This window comes from Neomonachus schauinslandi, chromosome 2, assembly GCF_002201575.2.
Source record: "Neomonachus schauinslandi chromosome 2, ASM220157v2, whole genome shotgun sequence".
NCBI lineage: Eukaryota > Metazoa > Chordata > Mammalia > Carnivora > Phocidae > Neomonachus > Neomonachus schauinslandi.
This window is the reverse complement of record NC_058404.1, coordinates 36,210,535-36,233,077: the sequence shown is the minus strand read 5'-3', so window position 1 is coordinate 36,233,077 and position 22,543 is coordinate 36,210,535. Positions and strand designations below refer to the sequence as shown.

Sequence of the window (22,543 nt, the reverse complement as noted above, 5' to 3'; positions counted from 1 at the left end):
TAGTCCCTTGTATTTCTGTGGTGTCAGGAAGTCATGCACACACAAGAAATGAACAACTTAGGACCAAAAAATCATAAAGCAGAATTTATAGGAAATACAAAAAAATGGCATGATAATCAAATAACAATTCATTATGACTTTGAGTCGAGACAAGATAACATAGACCTATTTCTCTGTGTCCATGTTAAGCACAATTATAAAACATTATAAAATAATAAATGACTGAGAGACAACCAGAAGAACACAGTGGTCGTGAGAAAAAGGGTGAGCTGGTTTGAGACCTGAACTGAAAGAACAACACAGCAGCAGAGTATCTTGTGCTTCTCCCCATCTCCCCTCTGCTCCAACCCAACAGAAGAAGTCCATTTTTGTGTCAGTACTATGCTGCCTTGATATTACACAGCCACAAAAAGGGATGAGATCTTGTCATTTGTGTAACTTGGATGGAGTTAGAAGGTATTATTCTAAGTGAAAGAAGTCAGACTGAGAAAGACAAATGCCATATGATTTCATTCATTTGTGAAATCTAAAAAACAAATGAATAAGCAAACAAAAACCAAAATCAAATCTATAAATACAGAAAACAAAGTGATGGTTGACAAGGGAAGAGGGAGGATGAGCAAAATAAGTGAAAGAGAGTGAGAGATACAGTCTTCTAGTTATGAAATTGGTAAGTCATGGAATAAAAAGCACAGGACAGGGAATATAGTCAGTGGTATTGTAATATTGTATGGTGACAAATGATAGCTGAACTTGTGGTGAACATAGCAGAACATATAGAGAAGTTGAATCCCTAAGTTGTACACCTGAAATTAATGTAACATTGTGTGTCAACTATATCAAATAAAAAAAATTTTTAATGATTAAGAATCAATCAAAAGAAAATGAAAAACATACGTACACACTAAAATCACGCATAGAATTGGTTTTATGAAGATCAGAAAATGATGATGGAAGTAATCAAAAAAGGCTTTACTAAATGGAGAAATATGGAGGAGGAGGAGCAAGATGGAGGAGGAGTAGGAGACCTAAATTTCATCTGGTCCCAGGAATTCAGCTAGATACAGATCACAACCATTCTGAACACCTATGAACTCAACAGGACATCAAAGAAAAGAATAGCAGCAACTCTCTGAACAAAAAAGCGAGCACTTTCTGGAAGGTAGGACGTGCAGAGAAGTGAATCCGAGGCAATATTCGGGAAGATAGACTGTGGGGGAGGGGGCGACCATCAGCCACTACCATCAAGTGATAGAGCCTTGGAGCACAAAATCCAAACTTTTAGAAGTTAGCTCTGCTGAGCCACTCCAGTGGCTAAGCCGGGGGTGAAAACCTCGCGGGACAGTGTGGTCTCAGGACCCTCGGGGTCACAGAAAGACCAGGGGCGCCTGAGTGCAGAGAGCTCCCAGGTATGGGAACGGGGAAGCCAGCTGCACAGACGGAGCTGAGGAGTGGGCTCTCAGCTCGGGGTTGCCATAAACTGTGATCCGTGGCACAGTTGGGCCACTGCTTTTCCAGCAGGGACCCAACAAGCAGCAGATCCGGGGAGACTCCCCTTCTCCCCCAGGAGGAGCAGCGCGGGTACACACCACAGGACTCTGCTGGGTTTGGAGACTCCAGACGGGGTTGTGTGCCAGATAGAAACTCTTGGTCACTGGCTGGGTGAACACAGAGTGCAGCCAGAGACCACGGAGACAGGAGTGATTGACTGCTTTTCTCTGGGGGCTCACTGAGGAGTGGGGTCCTGAGTTCTCGGCTCCTCTGGGGCAGAGATTGGGAGGCTGCCATTTACACTCCCATCCTCCAAAGCTGTATGGAAAGCTTGCAGGGAACAAAAGCAACGGAGAGCAAACCCAAGCAGATTACTTAGCCAGACCCAGCAAGGGTGATGCAATTCTGCCTCCGGCAAAGACATTTGAAAACCACAGCAACAGACCCCTCCCCCAGAAGATCAGCAAGAACAGCCAGCCAAGACCAAGTTTACTGATCAATGAGAACAGCAGAACTCCAGCACTAGGGGAATACTGCACATAGAAATCATGGCTTTTTTCCCATGATTCTTTAGTCTTTCAAAGTTAATTTTTTTAATATTTTTAATTTTCTTTCTTTTTCTTTTTCTTTTTTTTTTGAATTTTTCTTTTTCCCTTTTTCAACCAACATCCTATTGATTCCTTTTTAAAAAAAATGTTTTTATTTTTCATTTTTAGAGTCATATTCTATCCCTTCAGAGTACTTAACCTTATTTTTGATATATATATATATAAGTTGTTCTCTCTTTAAAATTTTGGGATACAGTTTCTTCTAACAGACCAAAATATACCCTAAATCTCTAGTGTATGGCTTTGTTCTAGTCTCCTGCTGGTTCACATTCTCTCCTTCTTTTTTTTTTTAAATCCCCTTCTTTCTTTTTGCAACCAACTTCTTATTTTATCAATTCCTTTTATAAAATATTTTATAATTTTCATCATTACAGTCATATCCATCACTTCATCATATTTATCCTTATTTTTGTACCTATATAAGTTTTTCTTTCTTTAAAATTTTGGGAGGCACTTTCTTCTAACAGATGAAAATATGCCCAAAGTCTAGTGTGTGGAACTGATCTATGCACCAGCCTGATCATACTTGATCATATTCTAATCAATACAGACATTGGTAAGATGTCGGAACTAGAGTTCAGAATGACGATTATAAAAATACTAGCTGGGCTTGAAAAAAGCATGGAAGATACTAGAGAAACCCTTTCTGGAGAAATAAAGAAACTAAAATCTAACAAAGTCGAAATCAAAAAGGTTATTAATGAGGTGCAATCAAAAATGGAGGCTCTAACTGCTAGGATAAATGAGGCAAAGAGAGAATTAGTGATATAGAAGACCAAATGATGGAAAATAAAGAAGCTGAGAAAAAGAGATAAACAACTACTGGATCACGAGGGCAGATTCGAGAGATAAGTGATACCATAAGACAAAACAATATTAGAATAATTGGGATCCCAGAAGAAGAAAGAGAGAGAGGGGCAGAAGGTATGTTGGAGAAAATTATAGCAGAAAACTTCCCTAATTTGGGGAAGGAAACAGACATCAAAATCCAGGAGGCACAGAGAACCCCCCTCAAAATCAATAAAAATAGGTCAACACCCTGACATCTAATAGTAAAACTTACGAGTCTCAGAGACAAAGAGAAAATCCTGAAAACAGCTCGGGACAAGAGATCTGCAACTTACAATGGTAGAAACATTAGATTGGCAACAGACCTATCCACAGAGACCTGGCAGGCCAGAAAGAACTGGCATGATATCTTAAGAGCACTAAATGAGAAAAATATGCAGCCAAGAATACTATATCCAGCTAGGCTGTCACTGAAAATAGAAGGAGAGATAAAAAGCTTCCAGGACAAACAAAAACTAAGGGTATTTGCAAACACGAAACCGGCCTTACAAGAAATACTGAAAGGTGTCCTCTAAGCAAAGAGAGCCTAAAAGCAACATAGACCAGAAAGGAACACAGACAGTATACAGTAACAGTCACCTTACAGGCAATACAATGGCACTAAATTCATATCTTTCAATAGTTACCCTGAATGTAAATGGGCTAAATGCCCCAATCAAAAGACACAGGCTATCAGATTGGATAAAAAAAAAAAGACCCATTGATAGGCTGTCTGCAAAAGACTCATTTTAGATCCAAAGACATGCCCAGATTGAAAGTGAGGGGGTGGAAAACAATTTACCATGCTAAGGGACATCAAAAGAAAGCTGGGGTGGCAATCCTTAGATCAGACAAATTAGATTTTAAACCAAAGACTATAATAAGAGATGAGGAAGGACACTATATCCTACTTAAAGGGTCTATCCAACAAGAAGATCTAACAATTGTAAATATCTATGCCCCTAACATGGGAGCAGCCAATTATATAAGGCAATTAATAACAAAAGCAAAGAAACACATCGACAACAATACAATAATACTGGGGGACATTAACACCCCCCTCACTGAAATGGACAGATCATCTAAACAAAAGATCAACAAGGAAATAAAGACTTTAAATGACACACTGGACCAAATGGACTTCACAGATATATTCAGAACATTTCATCCCAAAGCAACAGAATACACATTCTTCTTGGAACATTCTCCAGAATAGATCACATCCTAGGTCGTAAATCAGGTCTCAACCAGTACCAAAAGATTGGGATCATTCCCTGCCTATTTTCAGACCACAATGCTTTGAAACTAGAACTCAATCACAAGAGGAAAGTTGGAAAGAACTCAAGTACATGGAGGCTAAAGAGCATCCTACTAAAGAATGAATGGGTCAACTAGGAAATTAAAGAGGAATTAAAAAAATTCATGGAAACAAATGAAAATGAAAACACAACTGTTCAAAATCTTTGGGATGCAGCAAAAGCAGTCCTAAGAGGAAAATATATAGCAATACAAGCCTTTCTCAAGAAACAAGAAAGGTTCTCAAATACACAACCTAACCCTACACCTAAAGGAGCTGGAGAAAGAACAGCAAATAAAGCCTAAACCTGGCAGGAGAAGAGAAATAATAAAGATCAGAGCAGAAATCAATGAAATAAATACCAAAAGAACAGTAGAACAGATCAACGAAACTAGGAGCTGGTTCTTTGAAAGAATTAACAAGATTGATAAACCCCTGGCCAGACTTATCAAAAAGAAAAGAGAAATGACCCAAATAAATAAAATCATGAATGAAAGAGGAGAGATCACAAGCAACACCAAAGAAATACAATTATAAGAACATATTATGAGCAATTATATGCCAGCAAATTAGATAATCTGGAAGAAATGCATGCATTCCTAGAGATGTATCAACTACCAAAACTGAACCAGAAAGAAATAGAAAACCTGAACAGACCTATAACTGCTAAGGAAATTGAAGCACTAATCAAAATTTCCCAACAAACAAGAGCCCAGGGCCAGATGGCTTCCCAGGGGAATTCTACCAAACATTTCAAGAAGAATTAACACCTATTCTTCTGAAACTGCACCAAAAATTAGAAATGGAAGGAAAACTTGCAAATCATTTTATGAAGCCACCATTACCTTGATCCCAAAACCATACAAAGACCCCATCAAAAAGGAGAATTACAGACCAATATCCTTGATGAACATGGATGCAATATTTCTCACCAAAATACCAGCCAATAGGATCCAAAAGTTCATTAAAAGCATTATTCACCACGACCAAGTGGGATTTTTTCCTGGGCTGCAAGGTTGGTTCAACATCCACAAATCAATCAATGTAATACAATAAATTAATAAAAGAAAAAAAAACCATATGATCCTCTCAGTAGATGCAGAAAAGGCATTTGACAAAGTGCAGCTTCCTTTCTTGATCAAAACTATTCAGAGTATAGGGATAGAGGGTACATACCTCAGTATCATAAAAGCCATCTTGAAAAACCCACAGCGAATATCATTCTCAAAGGGGAAAAACTGAGAGCTTTCCCCCTATGGTCAGGAACATCACAGGGATGTCCACTATCACCACTGCTATTCAACATAGTACTAGAAGTCCTAGCCACAGCAATCAGACAACAAAAAGAAATAAAAGGCAACCAAATCAGCAAAGAAGTAGTCAAACTCTCACTCTTTGCAGATGATATGATACTTTATGTGGGAAACCCAAAAGACCCCACCCCAAAACTGCTAGAACTCATACAGGAATTCAGTAAAGTGGCAGGATAGAAAATCAATGCACAGAAATCAGTGGCATTCCTATACACCAACAACAAGACGGAAGAAAGAGAAATTAAGGAGTTGATCCCATTTACAATTGCACCCAAAACCATATGATACCTAGGAATAAATCTCACCAAAGAGGCAAAGGATCTGTACTCAGAAAACTATAAAATACTCATGAAAGAAATTGAGGAAGACACAAAGAAATGGAAAAACCTTCCATGCTCATGGATTGGAAGGACAAATATTGTGAAGATGTCAATGTTACCTAGAGCAATCTACACATTTAATGCAATCCCTATCAAAATACCATCCACTTTTTTCAAAGCAATGGAACAAATAATCCTAAAATTTCTCTGGAACCAGAAAAGACCCCGAATAGCCAGAAGAATGTTGATAAAGAAAAGCAAAGCTGGCGGCATCAAAATTCTGGACTTCCAGCTCTATTACAAAGCTGTCATCATCAAGAGAGTATGGTACTGGCACAAAAACAGACACATAGATCAATGGAACAGAATAGAGAGCCCAGAAATGGACCCTCAACTCTATGGTCAACTAATCTTCCACAAAGCAGGAAAGAATGTCCAATGGAAAAAAGACAGTCTCTTCAACAAATGGTGTTAGGAAAATTGGACAGCCACATGCAGAAGAATGAAACTAGACCATTTCGTTACACCACACACAAAAATAGACTCAAAATGGTTGAAAGACCTCAATGTGAGACAGGAGTCTCATCAAAATCCTATAGGAGAACACAGGCAGCAACCTCTTCGACCTCAGCCACAGCAATTCCTTCCTATAAACATCGCCAAAGGCAAGGGAAGCAAGGGCAAAAATGAACTATTGGGACTTCATCAGGATAAAAAGCTTTTGCACAGCAAAAGAAACAGTCCACAAAACCAAAAGACAACCAACAGAATGGGAGAAGTTATTTGCAAATGATATATCAGATAAAAGGCTAGTATCCAAAATCTATAAAGAACTTATCAAACTCAACACCAAAAGAACAACTAATCCAATCAAGAAATGGGCAGAAGACATGAACAGACATTTTTCCAAAGAAGACATCCGAATGGCCAACAGACACATGAAAAAGTGCTCAACATCGCTCAGCATCAGGGAAATCCAAATCAAAACCTCAATGAGATACCACCTCACACCAGTCAGAATGCCTAAAATTAACAAGTCAGGAAATGACAGATGTGGGCGGGGATGCAGAGAAAGGGGAACCCTCCTACAGTGTTGGTGGGAATGCAAGCTGGTGCAACCACTCTGGAAAACAGTATGGAGGTTCCTCAAAAAGTTGAAAATAGAGCTACCACAGGACCCAGCAATGGCCCTACTGTGTATTTACGCCAATGATACAAATGTAGGGATCCAAAGGGGTATTTGCAGACCGATGTTTATAGCAGCAGTGTCCACAATAGCCAAACTATGGAAAGAGCCAAGATGTCCAATGACAGATGAATGGATAAAGAAGATGTGGTCCATATATGCAATGGAATATTATGCAGCCATCAAAAGGAATGAAATCTTGCCATTTGCAATGGCATGGATGGAAATGGAGTGTATTATGCTGAGCGAAATAAGTCAATCAGAGAAAGACATGTATCATATGATCTCACTGATTTGAGGATTTCTTAATCTCAGGAAACAAACTGAGGGTTGCTAGAATGGGAGTGGGTGGGAAGGATGGGGTGGCTGGGTGATAGACATTGGGGAGGGTATGTGCTATGGTGAGCACTGTGAATTGTGTGAGACTGTTGAATCACAGACCTGTACTTCTGAAACAAATAATGCAGTATATGTTAAAAAAAGAGGAGAAGAAAAAGATAGCAGGAAGGGTAAAATGAAGGGGGGGAATCGGAGGGGGAGATGAACCATGAGAGACAATGGACTCTGAGAAACAAACTGGGGGTTCTAGAGGGGAGGGGGTGGAGGGATGGGTTAGCCTAGTAATGGGTATTAAAGAGGGCATGTATTGAATTGAGCACTGGGTTTTACACACAATGAATCATGGAACACTACATCAAAAACTAATGAGGTAATGTATTGTGATTAACATAAGATAATAAAATAAAATTTAAAAGAAATAAAAATAAATTAAAAAATAAATAAATGGAGAAATATACCATGTTCATGAGTTGGAACTTTCAACATAACAGAGGTCAATGCTCTACAAATTGATCTATCAGAATACCAGCAAGGCTGGCTTGTAAGCAAAAATAAGCTTATTCTAAAATTTATACGGGCAAGCACAAGCCATAGAATAGCTAAAACAATCTTGACAAAAAGAATAAAATGAAAGGAATCACTCCACCCAATATTAAGGCTTCTTATATAGCTAAAGTGTGATATTGGTGGAGGAACATAAAACCAATAAACCAGAGCATAAAACCCCAGAAATATACCCATGTAAGTATGATCAATGGTTTTTGAACAAAAGTGCAAAGCTATGTAATGAAGGAAGTACAGTCTTTTCCATAAATGGTAATAGAGCAATTGCACATCTGTGGTGGCTAATTTTATGCGTCAAGTTGGCTAGGCTATGATGCACAGTTGTTTGGTCAAACACCAGTCCAGATTTTGATGTAAAGGTATTTTTTAGATGAAATTAACATTTAAAGCAATAGACTTTGAGTAAAGCAAATTACCCTCCATAATGTGGGTGGGACCCATCCAATCAGCTGAAGGCCTTAAGAGCAAAGAATGAGCTTTTACCAAAAAAGAAAGAATTCTTCTCCTAACTGCAACATAGAAACCAACATGAATTTCCATCCTGCTGCTCTGCAGGATTCAGAATCAAGACTGAAACATCAACTCTTCCCTGAATTTCCAGACTGCCTGATTGTCTTATAGATTTTGAACTTGCCAACTCCCACTGTTAAATGAACTAATCCTTGAAATAAACCACTCGTTCTGTCTCTGTAAATACACACATACACATACATACATACACACACACACACACACACATTATTGATCCTGTTTCCCTGGAGAACCCTAATACAATATCCATAGATAAAAAAAATCCTGACCTAAATCTCACACCTTATTTAAAAATTCACTCAAAATAAAGGATGTTTAGAAAAACACGTGGCAGAAACATTGGAGGTATCTAGGACTAGACAAAGAGTTCTTTAAGTTGACTTGGAAGTGTTTATGAAAGCTCATGTGAAGAGAATGAAAATTAAGCTACAGATTAAAAGAAAATATTTACAAGCCACACACCTGACAAAAAAACTAGTATCCAGTATAGAAATCTCAAAATTTGACAATAAAAAAAAATCCAACTAGAAAATGTGAAAAGGACTTCAGGAGACATTTAACCGACAACAATATATAAATGACACATAAACGCACAAAAAGATATACATCATTAGCCATTAATGAAATGCAAGTTAAAACCACAATGAGATATCACTATCTACCTATTAGAATGGCTAAAATAAAAATTACTGATAACACCAAATGCTGGTGAAGATGCAGAGAAACTGGATATGTCATATATTGCTGATGGGGATGTAAAGAAGTACAGCCATTCTGGAAAATAGATTTCCAATCCCTTAAGAAATTAAATATACATAGTCCACAGGGCTCAGCAACTGCATTCCAGGGAAATGAAAAGTTATGTCCACACAAAAACCTCCACACAAATATCAATAGTAACTTTATGTGTAACAGCTGAAAACTGAAACAACCCAAATACTTTTTTTAAAAGATTTATTTATTTGAGAGAGAGTGCATGTGAGAATGGGGCACAGGGCAAAGGGAAAGGGAGATTAAGAATTCTTTAGCAGACTCCCTGCTGAGCACAGATCCTGATGTGGGGCTTGATCCCAGGATCCTGAGATCATGACCTGAACCAAAATCAAGAGTCAGGCACTTAACCAAGTGAACCACCCAGGTGGCCCCCATATACTCTTAAAGGTTAAGAATGAATGGCTAGGGAGGAAGGGAAGATGGTGTTTCAACCGGTCCCTTGAATTTAGCTGGATATCTACCAAACCACTCTGAACATCCATGAAATCATCCTGAAATATAAGAATATATATCTGGATCTCTACAAGCAGAAAAGCAGGGCTTTTTGTGAGGTAGGAAGGGTGGAGTCCTGAATCTGCTGGGAGTTATCAGATTACCAGAAGGGGGAGGGAGCCTCCATAAGCTGGGGCCTGGAAAGTGATAGAACACCAGAGTGCAAAATTGGAACCTTTAGAAATCTGCTCTAGGGAGAGACATCCCTCTCTGAAAGGGGCTCTGGAAATGAAAAGGCAGAAATATAGGTAGAGCATTGTGGTCTCAGGATACAAGAAGCCTCAGAGCCAAAGGGGCTTCTTGGACTGGCAGAGTGCCCCAGCAGGGGAGCCAGGAAGTATTTAAGGTCAGCAAGTCCAGGAAGGGTTTCTCAGCTCCAATCGCCATAAACTGCAAGCCAGGCCAGTTGAGAATCGCTTTTCTCTTGGGCAGCCTGAAAAAATCAGGAGCCTGCACCTACGACCAGGCAAAAACTCACATAGCAATAGCAGCCAGGAAAGGGCTCTAGAGCAGCGCCCAGACAAGACCCAGGAGCTGCAGGTGCACGCAAGCCTGGGGCCGCTCGCAGTTTTAGAAGCCTAAAGGGCAGAGATTTTCCCAGGCTCCTGGGATGACCTCTGAGTCACTGTGGGTGCGCACCATGAGAGGCTGAGGTTTTCTGCGGTGCACACTGAAACTGCGACTGTTTATCCTGGAGAGTACAGTGAAGAGAGCCGAATATGAGTCACTGAGGGTGTGCACCACAGGAGGCTGAGGTTTTCTGCATCGCACACGGAAACGGAGACTGTCCTGGAGGATTTAGTGAAAGAGAGCAGGCTGCAATTTCTCGGCTGGGGGCCAGAGGTCTGAGTGTGGCCATTTTTGCTCTAATCTTCAGAAGAAGCTTGGAAAGCCCCCACCAGGGAACAAAAGCACAGAGGTCTGGTTCCCACTGAGCTCAACCCCCCAAAAGGGGTTACCTGAGAAACAGCGTGAAAGGCCGTTCCCCCAGAAGACAGGCTGGAAGAACAAGAGGACGACAACCCTACGGATCATACAAGACTAAAATGCCAACGCCAGGGGAAAATTGCATATTGAGCTCCAGGCATTGCCTCACAGCTTCTTTGTTTTTCAAATGATACTCTCTCTTTCTTTTTACTCTTTCTCTTCTGCTTTTTCTCTTTACCTTTTTCTCATCTCAACTAGATGCTTAGTATATCAACTTATATTCCATAGTACCTTTTTACACCTATATTTTCGTGCATTTTCACACCTATATTTTTTATGGATACATTCTTTACTGTAGTCCTTTTTTCACTATTCACTTGTGCTTTTTCACACCTATAATTTTCCACACCTATTTTTTGTGCTTTTTCACACCTATATTTTTTATAGATATATGCTTTATTGTAGTCCTTTTTTTCACTATTCACTTGTGATTTTTCACACCTATTTTTTTATCGATTTATGCTTTATTGTAGGTTTTTTCACTATTCACTTGTGCTTTTTCACATCTCAATTTTTTTGTATTTTTTCACACCTATATTTTTTCACACCTATATTTCAATGCTTTTTCACACCTATATTTTTATAGATATATGATTTATTGTAGTGCCTTTTCACACCTCTTTTTTTATAAATATATGCTTCATTTTGGTCCTTTTCTCACTATTCAATTTTACCTTTTCAAATATACAAGTTTTACTTTCCTTGTAAGTTTTAATTTCCTTGTAGTGTCTTCTAACAAACAGAACAAAATACACCCAGAAACAACTAAACATCCTGCTCTGTCTACACTGAAAGATTATAGTCCACCTTCCCTTCGCCCCCCCTTTTTAAAATTTTTTTAATTTTATAAATTTTATTCTTGTGTTTAATTTTGGCTTTGTTTTCTCTGTAGTGGCTCCTGACTGCTCCAGATTTTCCTAGGGTACATCTCACTTGGGTCGTGGTTGATATTTTGGACTCTGTACACTCCCTTAACCATCCCTCAACAGAACAACTAGGAGGAAGAACTCCCAACAAGGAAAAGAACCAGAGACAATGGCCTCTGCCACAGATCTAATGGATATGGATATAAGCGAAATGTCAGAGACAGCATTCAGGATAGCAATCATGAAGTCAATAGCTAGGCCTGAAAAAAAACATTAATGACAATATAGAATCTCTAATGGCAGAAATGAGATCTAATCAGGCTGAACTAAAAAATGCTATGAATGAGATGCAGTCTAAACTGGACACTAACAACCAAGGTAAAAGGGCAGAAGAGAGAATTAGTGATCTAGAAGACAATCTAATGGGAAAAAAGGAAGTTGAGGAAAACACAGGTAGGCTGCTAGTAGCAAATGAGAAAGGATTGCAGAGATTAATGGTGCCATGAGACATTTCAATGTCAGGAATATTAGGATCCTCAAGGGTATTGGGGGGGGGGGCTAGAAGGTATATTTGAGCAAATTATAGCTGAGAACTTCCCTAATCTGGGGAAGGAAACAAGCATTTGAGTCCAGGAGGCCAAGAGGACCCCTCCCAAAATCAATAAAAATAGATCAACACCCCAACATATAATAGTGAAGCTTGCATATTTTACAGCCAAGGAAACAATCCTGAGAATAGCCAGGGAGAAGAGGTTCCTTACATATGGAGGGAAGAACATCAAAATAACATCAGACCTGTCCACAGAGACCTGGCAAGCCAGAAAGGGCTGGCAAGACATATTCAGGGTACTAAATGACAAGAACTTGCAGCCAAGAATACTTTATCCAGCCAGGCTGTCATTCAGAATGGATGGAGAGATAAAGAGCTTCCAGGACTGGCAGAAACTGAAAGAATATGTGACCACCACACCAGCCCTGAAAGAAATATTAAGGGGAATTCTGTAAGCAAAGAGAGACTCCCAGAGTCACATAGAACAGAAAGAAACAGAAAATCTATAGAAACAGGGACTTTACAGGCAATAAAATGGCACTAAATTCATATCTCTCAATAGTCACTCTAAATGCAAATGGGCTAAATGTTCCCATCAAAAGACATGGGGTTTCAGATTGGATAAAAAAGCAGGACCCATCCATATGCTGTCTATGGGAGACTCATTTTGAACCTAAAGACACCTCCAGATTGAAAGTGAGGGGAAGAGAAAAATTTATCATGCCAACAGACCTCAAAAGAAAGCTGGGGTAGCAATCCTCATATCAGACAAATTAGATTTTAAACCAAAGACCATAGTAAGAGATGTAGAGGGACACTATATTATGCTTAAAGGGTCTATCCAAAAAGAAGACCTAACAATTGTAAATATCTATGCCCCCATCATGGGAGCAGCCAACTACATAAACCAACTGTTAATCAAAATAAAGAATCATATTGATAATAATACATTAATAGTAGGAGACCTCAACACTCCACTCTCAGCAATGGACAGATCATCTAAGCAGAAGATCAACAAAGAAACAAGAGCTTTGAATGACATTTTGGATCAGATGGACTTTGTAGATATATACAGAACATTCCATCCTAAAACAACAGAATACTCATTCTTCTTGAGTGCACATGGGACTTTCTCCAGAATAGACCACATACTGGGTCACAAATCAGGTCTCAACCAATACCAAAAGATTGAGATTATTCCCGACATGTTATCAGACCACAATGCTTTGAAACTGGAACTCAATCACAAGAAAAAATTTGGAAGGAACTCAAACACTTGGAAGTTAAAGAGCATCCTGCTAAAGAATGATTGGGTCAACCAGGAAATTAAAGAAGAACTTAAGCAATTCAAAGAACTTAAAAAATTCATGGAAATCAATGAGAATGAAAACACATCAGTCTAAAACCTATGGGATACTGCAAAGGCAGTCCTAAGGAGGAAATACATAGCCATCCAAGCCTCTCTCAAAAAAGTAGAAAAATCCCAACTGCACAAGTTAACCTTACACCTAAAGGAACTGGAGAAAGAACAGCAAATAAAACCTAACCAAGCAGGAGAAGAGAAATAATAAAGATAAGGGCAGAGATCAATGAAATAGAAACCAGAAAAGCAGTAGAACAGATCAACAAAACTAGACGTTGGTTCTTTGAAAGAATTAATAAGATCGATAAACCACTGGCCAGACTTATCAAAAAGAAAAGGGAAAGGACCCAAATCAATAAAGTCATGAATGAAAGGGAAGAGAACATGACTAACACCAAGAAAATAGAAAAAATTATTAGAAATTATTACCAGCAACTATATGCCAACAAATTAAACAACCTGAAAGAAATGGATGCCTTCCTGGAAACTTATGAACTACTAAGACTGAAACAGGAAGAAACAGACAATCAGAATAGACCAATAACAATAACGAAATTGAAGCAGTAATCAAAAACCTCCCAAAAAACAAGAGTCCAGGGCCAGATGGCTTTGCAGGGGAATTCTACCAAATATTTAAAGAAGAAATAATACCTGTTCTATTGAAGCTGTTTCAAAAAATAGAAACAGAAGGAAAACTTCCAAACTCATTCTATGAGGCCAGCATTACCCTGATCCCCAAACCAGGCAAAGGCCCCATCAAAAAGGAGAATTACAGACCAATATCCCTGATGAACATGGATGCCAAAATACTCACCAAGGTCCTAGCCAATAGGATCCAACAGTATATCAAAAGGATTATCCATCACGACCTGGTGGGATTTATTCCTGGATGCAAGGGTGGTTCAACATTCACAAATCAATCAACATGATAGAGCATATTAATAAAAGAAAAGACAAGAACCATATGATCCTCTCAATTGATGCAGAAAAAGCATTTAACAAAATACAGCATCCTTTCCTGATTAAAACGCTTCAGAGTATAGGCATAGAGGGAACATTCCTCAATTTCATAAAAACCATTTATGAAAAGCCCACGGCAAATATCATTCTCAATTCTCAAAAGCTCTCAGCTTTTCCCTTAGGGTCAGGAACATGACAGGGATGCCCAATCTCACCACTGTGTTCAACATAGTACTAGAAGGCAATCAGACAACAAAAAGATATAAAAGGCATTCAAATTGGCAAAGAAGTCAAACTATCTCTCTTCACAGATGACATAACCCAAAAGACTCCACCCGCAAATTACTAGAACTCATACAGCAATTCAGCAATGTGGCAGGATACAAAATCAATGCACAGAAATCAGTTGCATTTCTATACATTAACAATGTAACTGAAGAAAGAGAAATTAAGGAAGAAATTCCATTTACAATAGCACCAAAAACCATAAGATACCTAGGAATAAACCTAACCAAAGAGGTAAAGGATTTATACTCTAAAAACTACAGAAGATTTATGAAAGAAATTGAGGAACACAAAAAAAGATGGAAAAATATTCCATGCTCATGGACTGGAAGAACAAACATTGTTAAAATGTCTATGCTGCCCAGAACAATCTATACTTTCAATGCCATCCCTACCAAAATACCATTGCCATTTTTCACAGAGCTGGAATGAACAATCCTAAAATTTGTATGGAACCAGAAAAAACCCTGAATCACCAGGGGAATGTTGGAAAAAAAAAAAAAGCTGGGGGCATCATGTTGCCTGACTTCAAGCTATATTACAAAGCTGTGATCATCAAGACAGCATAGTATTGGCACAAAAACAGACATATAGATCAATGGAACGGAATAGAGACTCCAGAAATGGACCCTCAACTCTATGGTCAACTAATCTTTGACAAATCAGGAAAAAATATGCAATGGAAAAAAGACAGTCTCTTCAATAAATGGTGCTCAGAAAATTGGATAGCCAAAAGCAGAAGAATGAAACATTCTCTTACACCATACACAAAGATAAACTCAAAATGGATGAAAGACCTCAAGGTGAAACAGGAATCCATCAAAATCTTAGAGGAGAACATAGGCAGTAACCATTTCAACATCAGCCACAGCAACTTCTTTCAAGACACGTCTCCAAAGGCCAGGGAGACAAAAGCAAAAATGAACTTTAAAGATTTTATTTATTTGAGAGAGAGTGAACACGTGCGTAGGTGTGGGGGGCGGAGGGTAGGAGCAGAGGGAAAGACACAAGCAGACTTGTGCTGAGCACAGAACCAGTCTTGAGGCTCAATCTCACAAACCTGAGATCACAACCTGAACTAAAATCAAGAGTTGGGCACTTAAAGGAAACAGTCAACAAAACCAAAAGACAACCGACAGAATGGGAGAAGATATTTGCAAATGACATATGAGATAAAGGGCTAGTATCCAAAATCTATAAAGAACTCATCAAACTCAACACCCAAAGAACAAAGAATCCAATCAAGAAATGGGCAGAAGACATGAACAGACATTTTTCCAAAGAAGACATCCAAATGGCCAACAGACACATGAAAAAGTGCTCAATATCGCTCAGCATCAGGGAAATCCAAATCAAAACCTCAATGAGATACCACCTCACACCAGTCAGAATGGCTAAAATTAACAAGTCAGGAAATGACAGATGTTGGAGGGGATGCGGAGAAAGGGGAACCCTCCTACAGTGTTGGTGGGAATGCAAGCTGGTGCAGCCACTCTGGAAAACTGTATGGAGGTTCCTCAAAAAGTTGAAAATAGAGCTACCATATGATCCAGCAATTGCACTACTGGGTATTTACCCCAAAGATACAAAAGTAGGGATCCGAAGGGGTATGTGCACCCCGATGTTTATAGCAGCAATGTCCACAATAGCCAAACTGTGGAAAGAGCCAAGATGTCCATCGACAGATGAATGGATAAAGAAGATGTGGCATATATATACAATGGAATATGATGCAGCCATCAAAAGGAATGAGATCTTGCCATTTGCAACGACATGGATGGAACTGGAGGGTATTATGTTGAGTGAAATAAGTCAAACAGAGAAAGACATGTATCATATGATCTCACTGATATGAGGAATTCTTAATCTCAGGAAACAAACTGAGGGTTGCTGGAGTGGGGGGTGGGTTGGGAAGGATGGGGTGACTGGGTGATAGACACTGGGGAGGGTATGTGCTCTGGTAAGCGCTGTGAATTGTGCAAGACTGTTGAATCTCAGATCTGTACCTCTGAACCAAATAATGCAATATATGTTAAGAAAAAAAAAAAGAAGAAGAAGAAGGTAGCGGGAGGGGAAGAATGTAGCGGGGGAAATCGGAGGGGTAGACGAACCATGAGAGACGATGGACTCTGAAAAACAAACAGGGTTCTAGAGGGGAGGGGGGTGGGAGGATGGGTTAGCCTGGTAGTGGGTATTGAGGGCACATTCTGCATGGAGCACTGGGTGTTATGCACAAACAATGAATCATGGAACACTTCATCTAAAACTAATGATGTAATGTATGGTGATTAACATAAGAATAAAAAAAAATTAAAAAAAAAAAAAGAGTTGGGCACTTAACCAACTGAGCCACCCAGGTGCCCCTACAGTTTTGAATCTTAAAAATCATTTTATATTTCACATATCAGAAAATAAAATAAAATAAAATGAACAGGACAGGGAGAAATCCAAAAAGCTTACTGTTTTTCAAATGAATAATCTAACCATGTTAAGGAGGAAAAATGAATTAACCCAAATAATTCTTGAATAAAATATTTTTACATACACTTCAGGCTAAGGGCAAAAAGAATTTCATAGTAGAATAAGCTAGCAATTCTGAGATAGGTTAATGTGTATTCCAAAGACATCCAAAGATAGAATTCATATATATCACTGTCAAAGAAAATGTCAAAGTATATCACTATCAAAGAAAACTGTCACAAATATGAAAAGATAGAAGGCTAGAATGAATCCTATATTATGGATTCAATTTGAAAGTGTAATTTTGACCTCACGCTTTTTAATGTAGACAAGTAGATACAGAAATATATATATATATATATATATATATATATATAAAATATGAGTGAATATACATACATTTATACATATATGCATATATTCATGTATATATATATATGTTTTCATATGTATGAATCATATATAGATATAGATATACATTTCCTAGCTCTGTCTGCTGATGGGGCCAGAAGTGACACTCCCAATAGGAAAAGGCAAAATTAATACCTAGATCTTGGTTTCTAAATATCATTTCCCATTCAAATGAACCAGGGTTCCTTGGAGAATGGCTGATTTTAGGAACTGGGGCAGGAAACATTCAATCTGAATGTAGAACATCTTGTGATTCTGGAAAGTAAGGAAGCACTCAAAAAGAAAAAAAAATCTCACAATGTTAAGAGTTTGTCAAAGAGACAGGAGTCAACGGAAAGAACTCCCAATGGCCAAAGCTAGAAAAACTTGAACAATGAAATCAATAAGGTAGTACTGGATTATAACCCAGACCATAACATAAATATCCATGAGTCTATACTGTTACAAATAAATGACTGAATAAATAAATGGAGAACAGACAAACCTTTGGTGCAGAGGAATTCAAAATAATTTATGTAACTACTGAGCCCCCAAGAAGGTGAAACATAACTTCCTACTCCTTAAGTATGGGCTATGCACAGTAACTTCTTTCAAGAAAATACAGTATAGAAAGGGAAATAAAGAGTAACTTAACAGTGAGAAATTTGACAAATATTACCTCAGGCAGGTGATCAAGGTTAACATCAACACTTGATAATGATATGATGAAAGATACTTTACCTCTGAGGTCTTCCTCCCAAGAATACATAAACCCAGACTAGTCATAAGAGAAACATCAGACAAATCTTAATTTGAGGGACATACTACAGAATACCTGACCAGTTCTTGAAAATGTCAAGGCCATCAAAAACAAAGAAATTATGAGAAACCATCACTGTCAAGAGACGCCTATGAATACATAATGAATAAATGTAATGTGGTATTCTGGGTGGAATCCTGGGAAAAACATTAGGTAAAATAAATCTGAATGAAGTATGGAATTTATTTAATATAATGTATGAACATTATTAGTTCATTGACTATAACAAATGTACCATATTATTGTTAGATGTTAGTAATTGGGAAAATTGGATACGTTGCTTATGGGCAAGAGTAATGGTATGTTCTAAAACTGGATATGGTGGTGATTATACAATTCCATACATTAATCAAAAGCAATGAATTGTATATATCATGGGTGACTATTATTTTAATAAGGCTGTTTAAAAATGAATTGCTTAGTATATTGTCAAAATGAGTATAACTATGAAAAACAATTTGTAAAACACTTGAAATTTTGTAGTTCTAATTACCATAGCAGGGCCACACACGGTGCCATCTTGTACAAATGTATCATCTCTATCTTCAGGTGTTTGAAATGTTGTCCATGCATTTTTAGGTTTCTTTTCTGTGATTCGAAATGTAGTTACACACATTTCTTCTCGGACGTGTGTGTAAACCACAGATAAATTTGCACGTGATATTAATGCTTTGTGTGGCCAGGCACAAACTAATTTTCCACATAGAAGATTACTAGAAGCATAAGGCAGAAAAAAAAATTCTCTTATTTACTAAAATAACATAGATTGCTAATATGCGTAAGTTAAAAAAATATATATATCTTACTAATTTAACTCCAAGTCTCAACAATATTCTCTCAGAAAACTTTTTGAGCACACTGATTTATGTACGAAGTGGCTCTTTTTGTTCTGTGAAGTCTCACAGAACAAATTTTTCTCTGTGCCAAGAGAAAAATTAATGATATCTGCAATCTGACTGCCCTGGTCTGTCTTATATTAGCTTCTGAAATTTGAGCAAATTATCATCAGTCTTCAATTCTTTCTTTAGTAAAATAGAATAAATCTCACTACAAATATCATTGTTGTAACATTATAGGCACTGAATACATGTCATTTGTAGGCAATGAGTAATATTGTTCAGTTCAGATCATGAAACAAAGAAACCTGTTATAAATTGCCATATATTCTAGGATCTTAGCAATATATAACATACATCCCAAACGAAATTATAAATTTCTAAATACATACGGATAACTACAAAAGTCTCGACCACAGTTTCCATATCTATCTGCTCTTGTATTTACTTCATCATAACAAGCAAATGGACCACCTCTAGAAGCTAAAAGAAAAAAAAAAACTTAAGTAAATTACAGTACCAATATTCATTGTAGAAATAAAAAGCTCACCTTGGAAATTATAATGTGATACCTAAGGAGGTTTATAATTACCTAGCATTAAAAAGTTGCTGAGGTAGCTTTTGGGGAGGCAAGATGGCAGAGGAGTAGGGGACCCCGTTTCAACCGGTCCCCTGAATTTAGCTGGATATCTACCAAGCCATTCTGAACACCCATGAAATCAGCTTGAGATGTAAGAATATATATCTGGATCGCTAGAGGCAGAAAAGCACTGCCTGTCACAAAGTAGGAAGAGAGCTTCAGGGAGATAAACAGAAGGGGGGGGCACCTGGGTGGCTCAGTCATTAAGCCTCTGCCTTCGGCTGGGGTCATGATCCCAGGGTCCTGGGATCTAGCCCCGCATGGGGATCCCTGCTTGGGGGGTGGGGGGAGCCTGCTTCTTCCTCTGCCTCTCCCTCTGCTTGTGTTCCCCCTCTCTCACTGTGTCTCTCTCTGTCAAAAAAAAAAAAATCTTAAAAAAAAAAAAAGAAGATAAACAGTAAGGGGAGGGCACCTCCATAAACTGATTCCTGGAAAGTGATGTAACACCTGATTGCAAAAGCATCCTGTGCCAGGGACCTGGCATTCATAGTAGCTTTTTTAACTTGTACTTTTTCACACCTATTTTTTTTATAGGTATATGCTTCGTTGTAGTCCTTTTTTCCCTATTCAATTTTACCTTTATATATATACAAGTTTTACTTTCCCTGTAATTTTGGGAAGTAGTGTCCTCTAACAAACAGAACAAAATACACCCAGGAACAACTGAAACACCCTACTTTGTCCACACTGAGAGATTATAGCCCCCCTTCCCCTTGCCCCTCCTTTTTTACTTTTTTTAAAATTTTTAATGTTTTTTTAATTTTTAAATTTTTAAGTTTTATTCTTGTGTTTCATTTCGGCTTTGTTTTTTTTGGTGGTGGCTTCTGACTGCTCCAGATTTTCCTAGGGTGGATCTTACTTGGGTCGTGGTTGATAATTTGGACTCTGTACACTTCCTCAACCATCCCTCAACAAAATGACTAGGAGGAGGAACTCCCAACAAAGAAAAGAACCAGAGACAATGGCCTCTGCCACAGATGGCTATGGATATAAGCGAAATGTCAGAGATAGAATTAGGCTAACAATTATGAAGTCAATAGCTAGGCTTGAGAAAAGCATTAGTGATAATATAGAATCTCTACGGGCATAAATGAGATCTAATCAGGCTGAACTAAAAAATGCTATGAATGAGATGCAGTCTAAACTGGATACTCTAACATCCAGGGTAAATGAGGCATAAGAACGAATTAGTGATATAGAAGATAAACTGATAGAAAGGAAGGAAGCCAAGGAGGATAGGGATAGGCAGCTAGAAGCCCATGAGAACAGACTTAGAGAGATCAATGATGCCATGAAATGTTCCAATGTCAGAATTACTGGGATCCCTGAGGGGGTGGAGAGAGAGAGAGGAGTAGAAGGTATGTTTGAGCAAATCATAGCTGAGTACTTCCCTAATCTGGGGAAGGAAACAAGCATTTATGTCCAAGAGGCAGAGAGGACCCCTCCCAAGATCAATAAAAATAGAACAACACTCTGGCATATAATAGTAAAACTTGCAAATCTTAGAGCCAAGGAAGCTATCCTGAGAGCAGCTAGGGGGAAGAGCTTTCTTAAGTATGGAGGTAGGAACATCAGAATAATGATGTACTATATGGTGGCTAACTGAACATAATAAATAAATAAATAAATAAATAAATAAATAAATTTTTAAAAAAATGATTGTACCAGGTTTAGAATTAGATAACATGGCATGGCTTACACCTTGTTTGTTCACAGAGCATTGAATATTTTTATGTATTTGACTTTTTTCTGCCTTTTAAGATATGAGAAATATAAGGTAAAATGTATGTATTAATTAAATTATTAGTTATGCTACTAATTAAATTAACTGTATTAGACTAAAAAAAAATTGCTGAGGTAGATCTAGCATTAAAAAGAGAGCTCCTCATTTTAAGCCTGGTAGAATTTGTTCTCTACCAAACAGAAAATAAACAGCAACATTATTCAAATGGCATTATATTATTAGAAATATAAGCAACCATAGCCCTTTGTCCTGTAAATTGTTTATTTTCTGCCTTAGTTTCCTACCCAGTGTGAAAATATAGCTTGTTAGTCCAAACAAAACAGGAGAGAAAGAGTATCTATAATGCAATACTGATAAGAAACCCAAAGAGCATATTTCTTAACTCTTCTTTCATATCAAAGTCCTCATTTCTGTTCCCTCCTATCCTAACAATCACTAAAATAAAAAATTTTGAATGGTTCCAGTCCCAGATGGCCACTTAGGAAGACCCTGAACTCACTTCCTTCCATGCTCACACCAAATCTATACCTATTTATAAATTCCTCCTGAAGAACTGAGTACTGGCTGAATGGCTTCTGTACAATGAAAGACAGAAAGACCATACAGAGAACTGCAACAAAGATGGAAACATGGTAACAAAGGAAAGCCCCACCCCTGATGTTACAGTGGGGAGGGATAGGACTGAGGGACCATGAGCAGATTCATCTGCCCTGAATCATAGGGAAAGAAAGCTACAGTTTAAAAGAGCAACTAGAATTTAAGAGATCCAGCCCTAGAACTCCACCAAATGCTGGGAGAGCTGCTGGTACTCTATAGGTCAGAGGGACTGGTGAGTACAATTTACATATCCCCTCCACCTTGATAGCATAGCCAAGAGCAGGGTCCTGATGCCACAGCTA

General features: G+C 38.2%; 1 protein-coding gene across 1 annotated transcript in view; it reads right to left on the bottom strand.

The window, feature by feature from the left end:
* Nucleotides 1-22,543, bottom strand: part of LOC110573135 (disintegrin and metalloproteinase domain-containing protein 5-like) — a 145,658-nt gene that overhangs the window by 9,311 nt on the left and 113,804 nt on the right. Inside the window, exons 14-15 of the mRNA XM_021681556.1 lie at nucleotides 19,653-19,743; nucleotides 11,405-11,462 (exon numbers count right to left, since the gene is read on the bottom strand). Of these exons, the coding sequence (XP_021537231.1) occupies nucleotides 11,405-11,462; nucleotides 19,653-19,743 (149 nt within the window). The remainder of the gene's footprint in view (nucleotides 1-11,404; nucleotides 11,463-19,652; nucleotides 19,744-22,543) is intronic.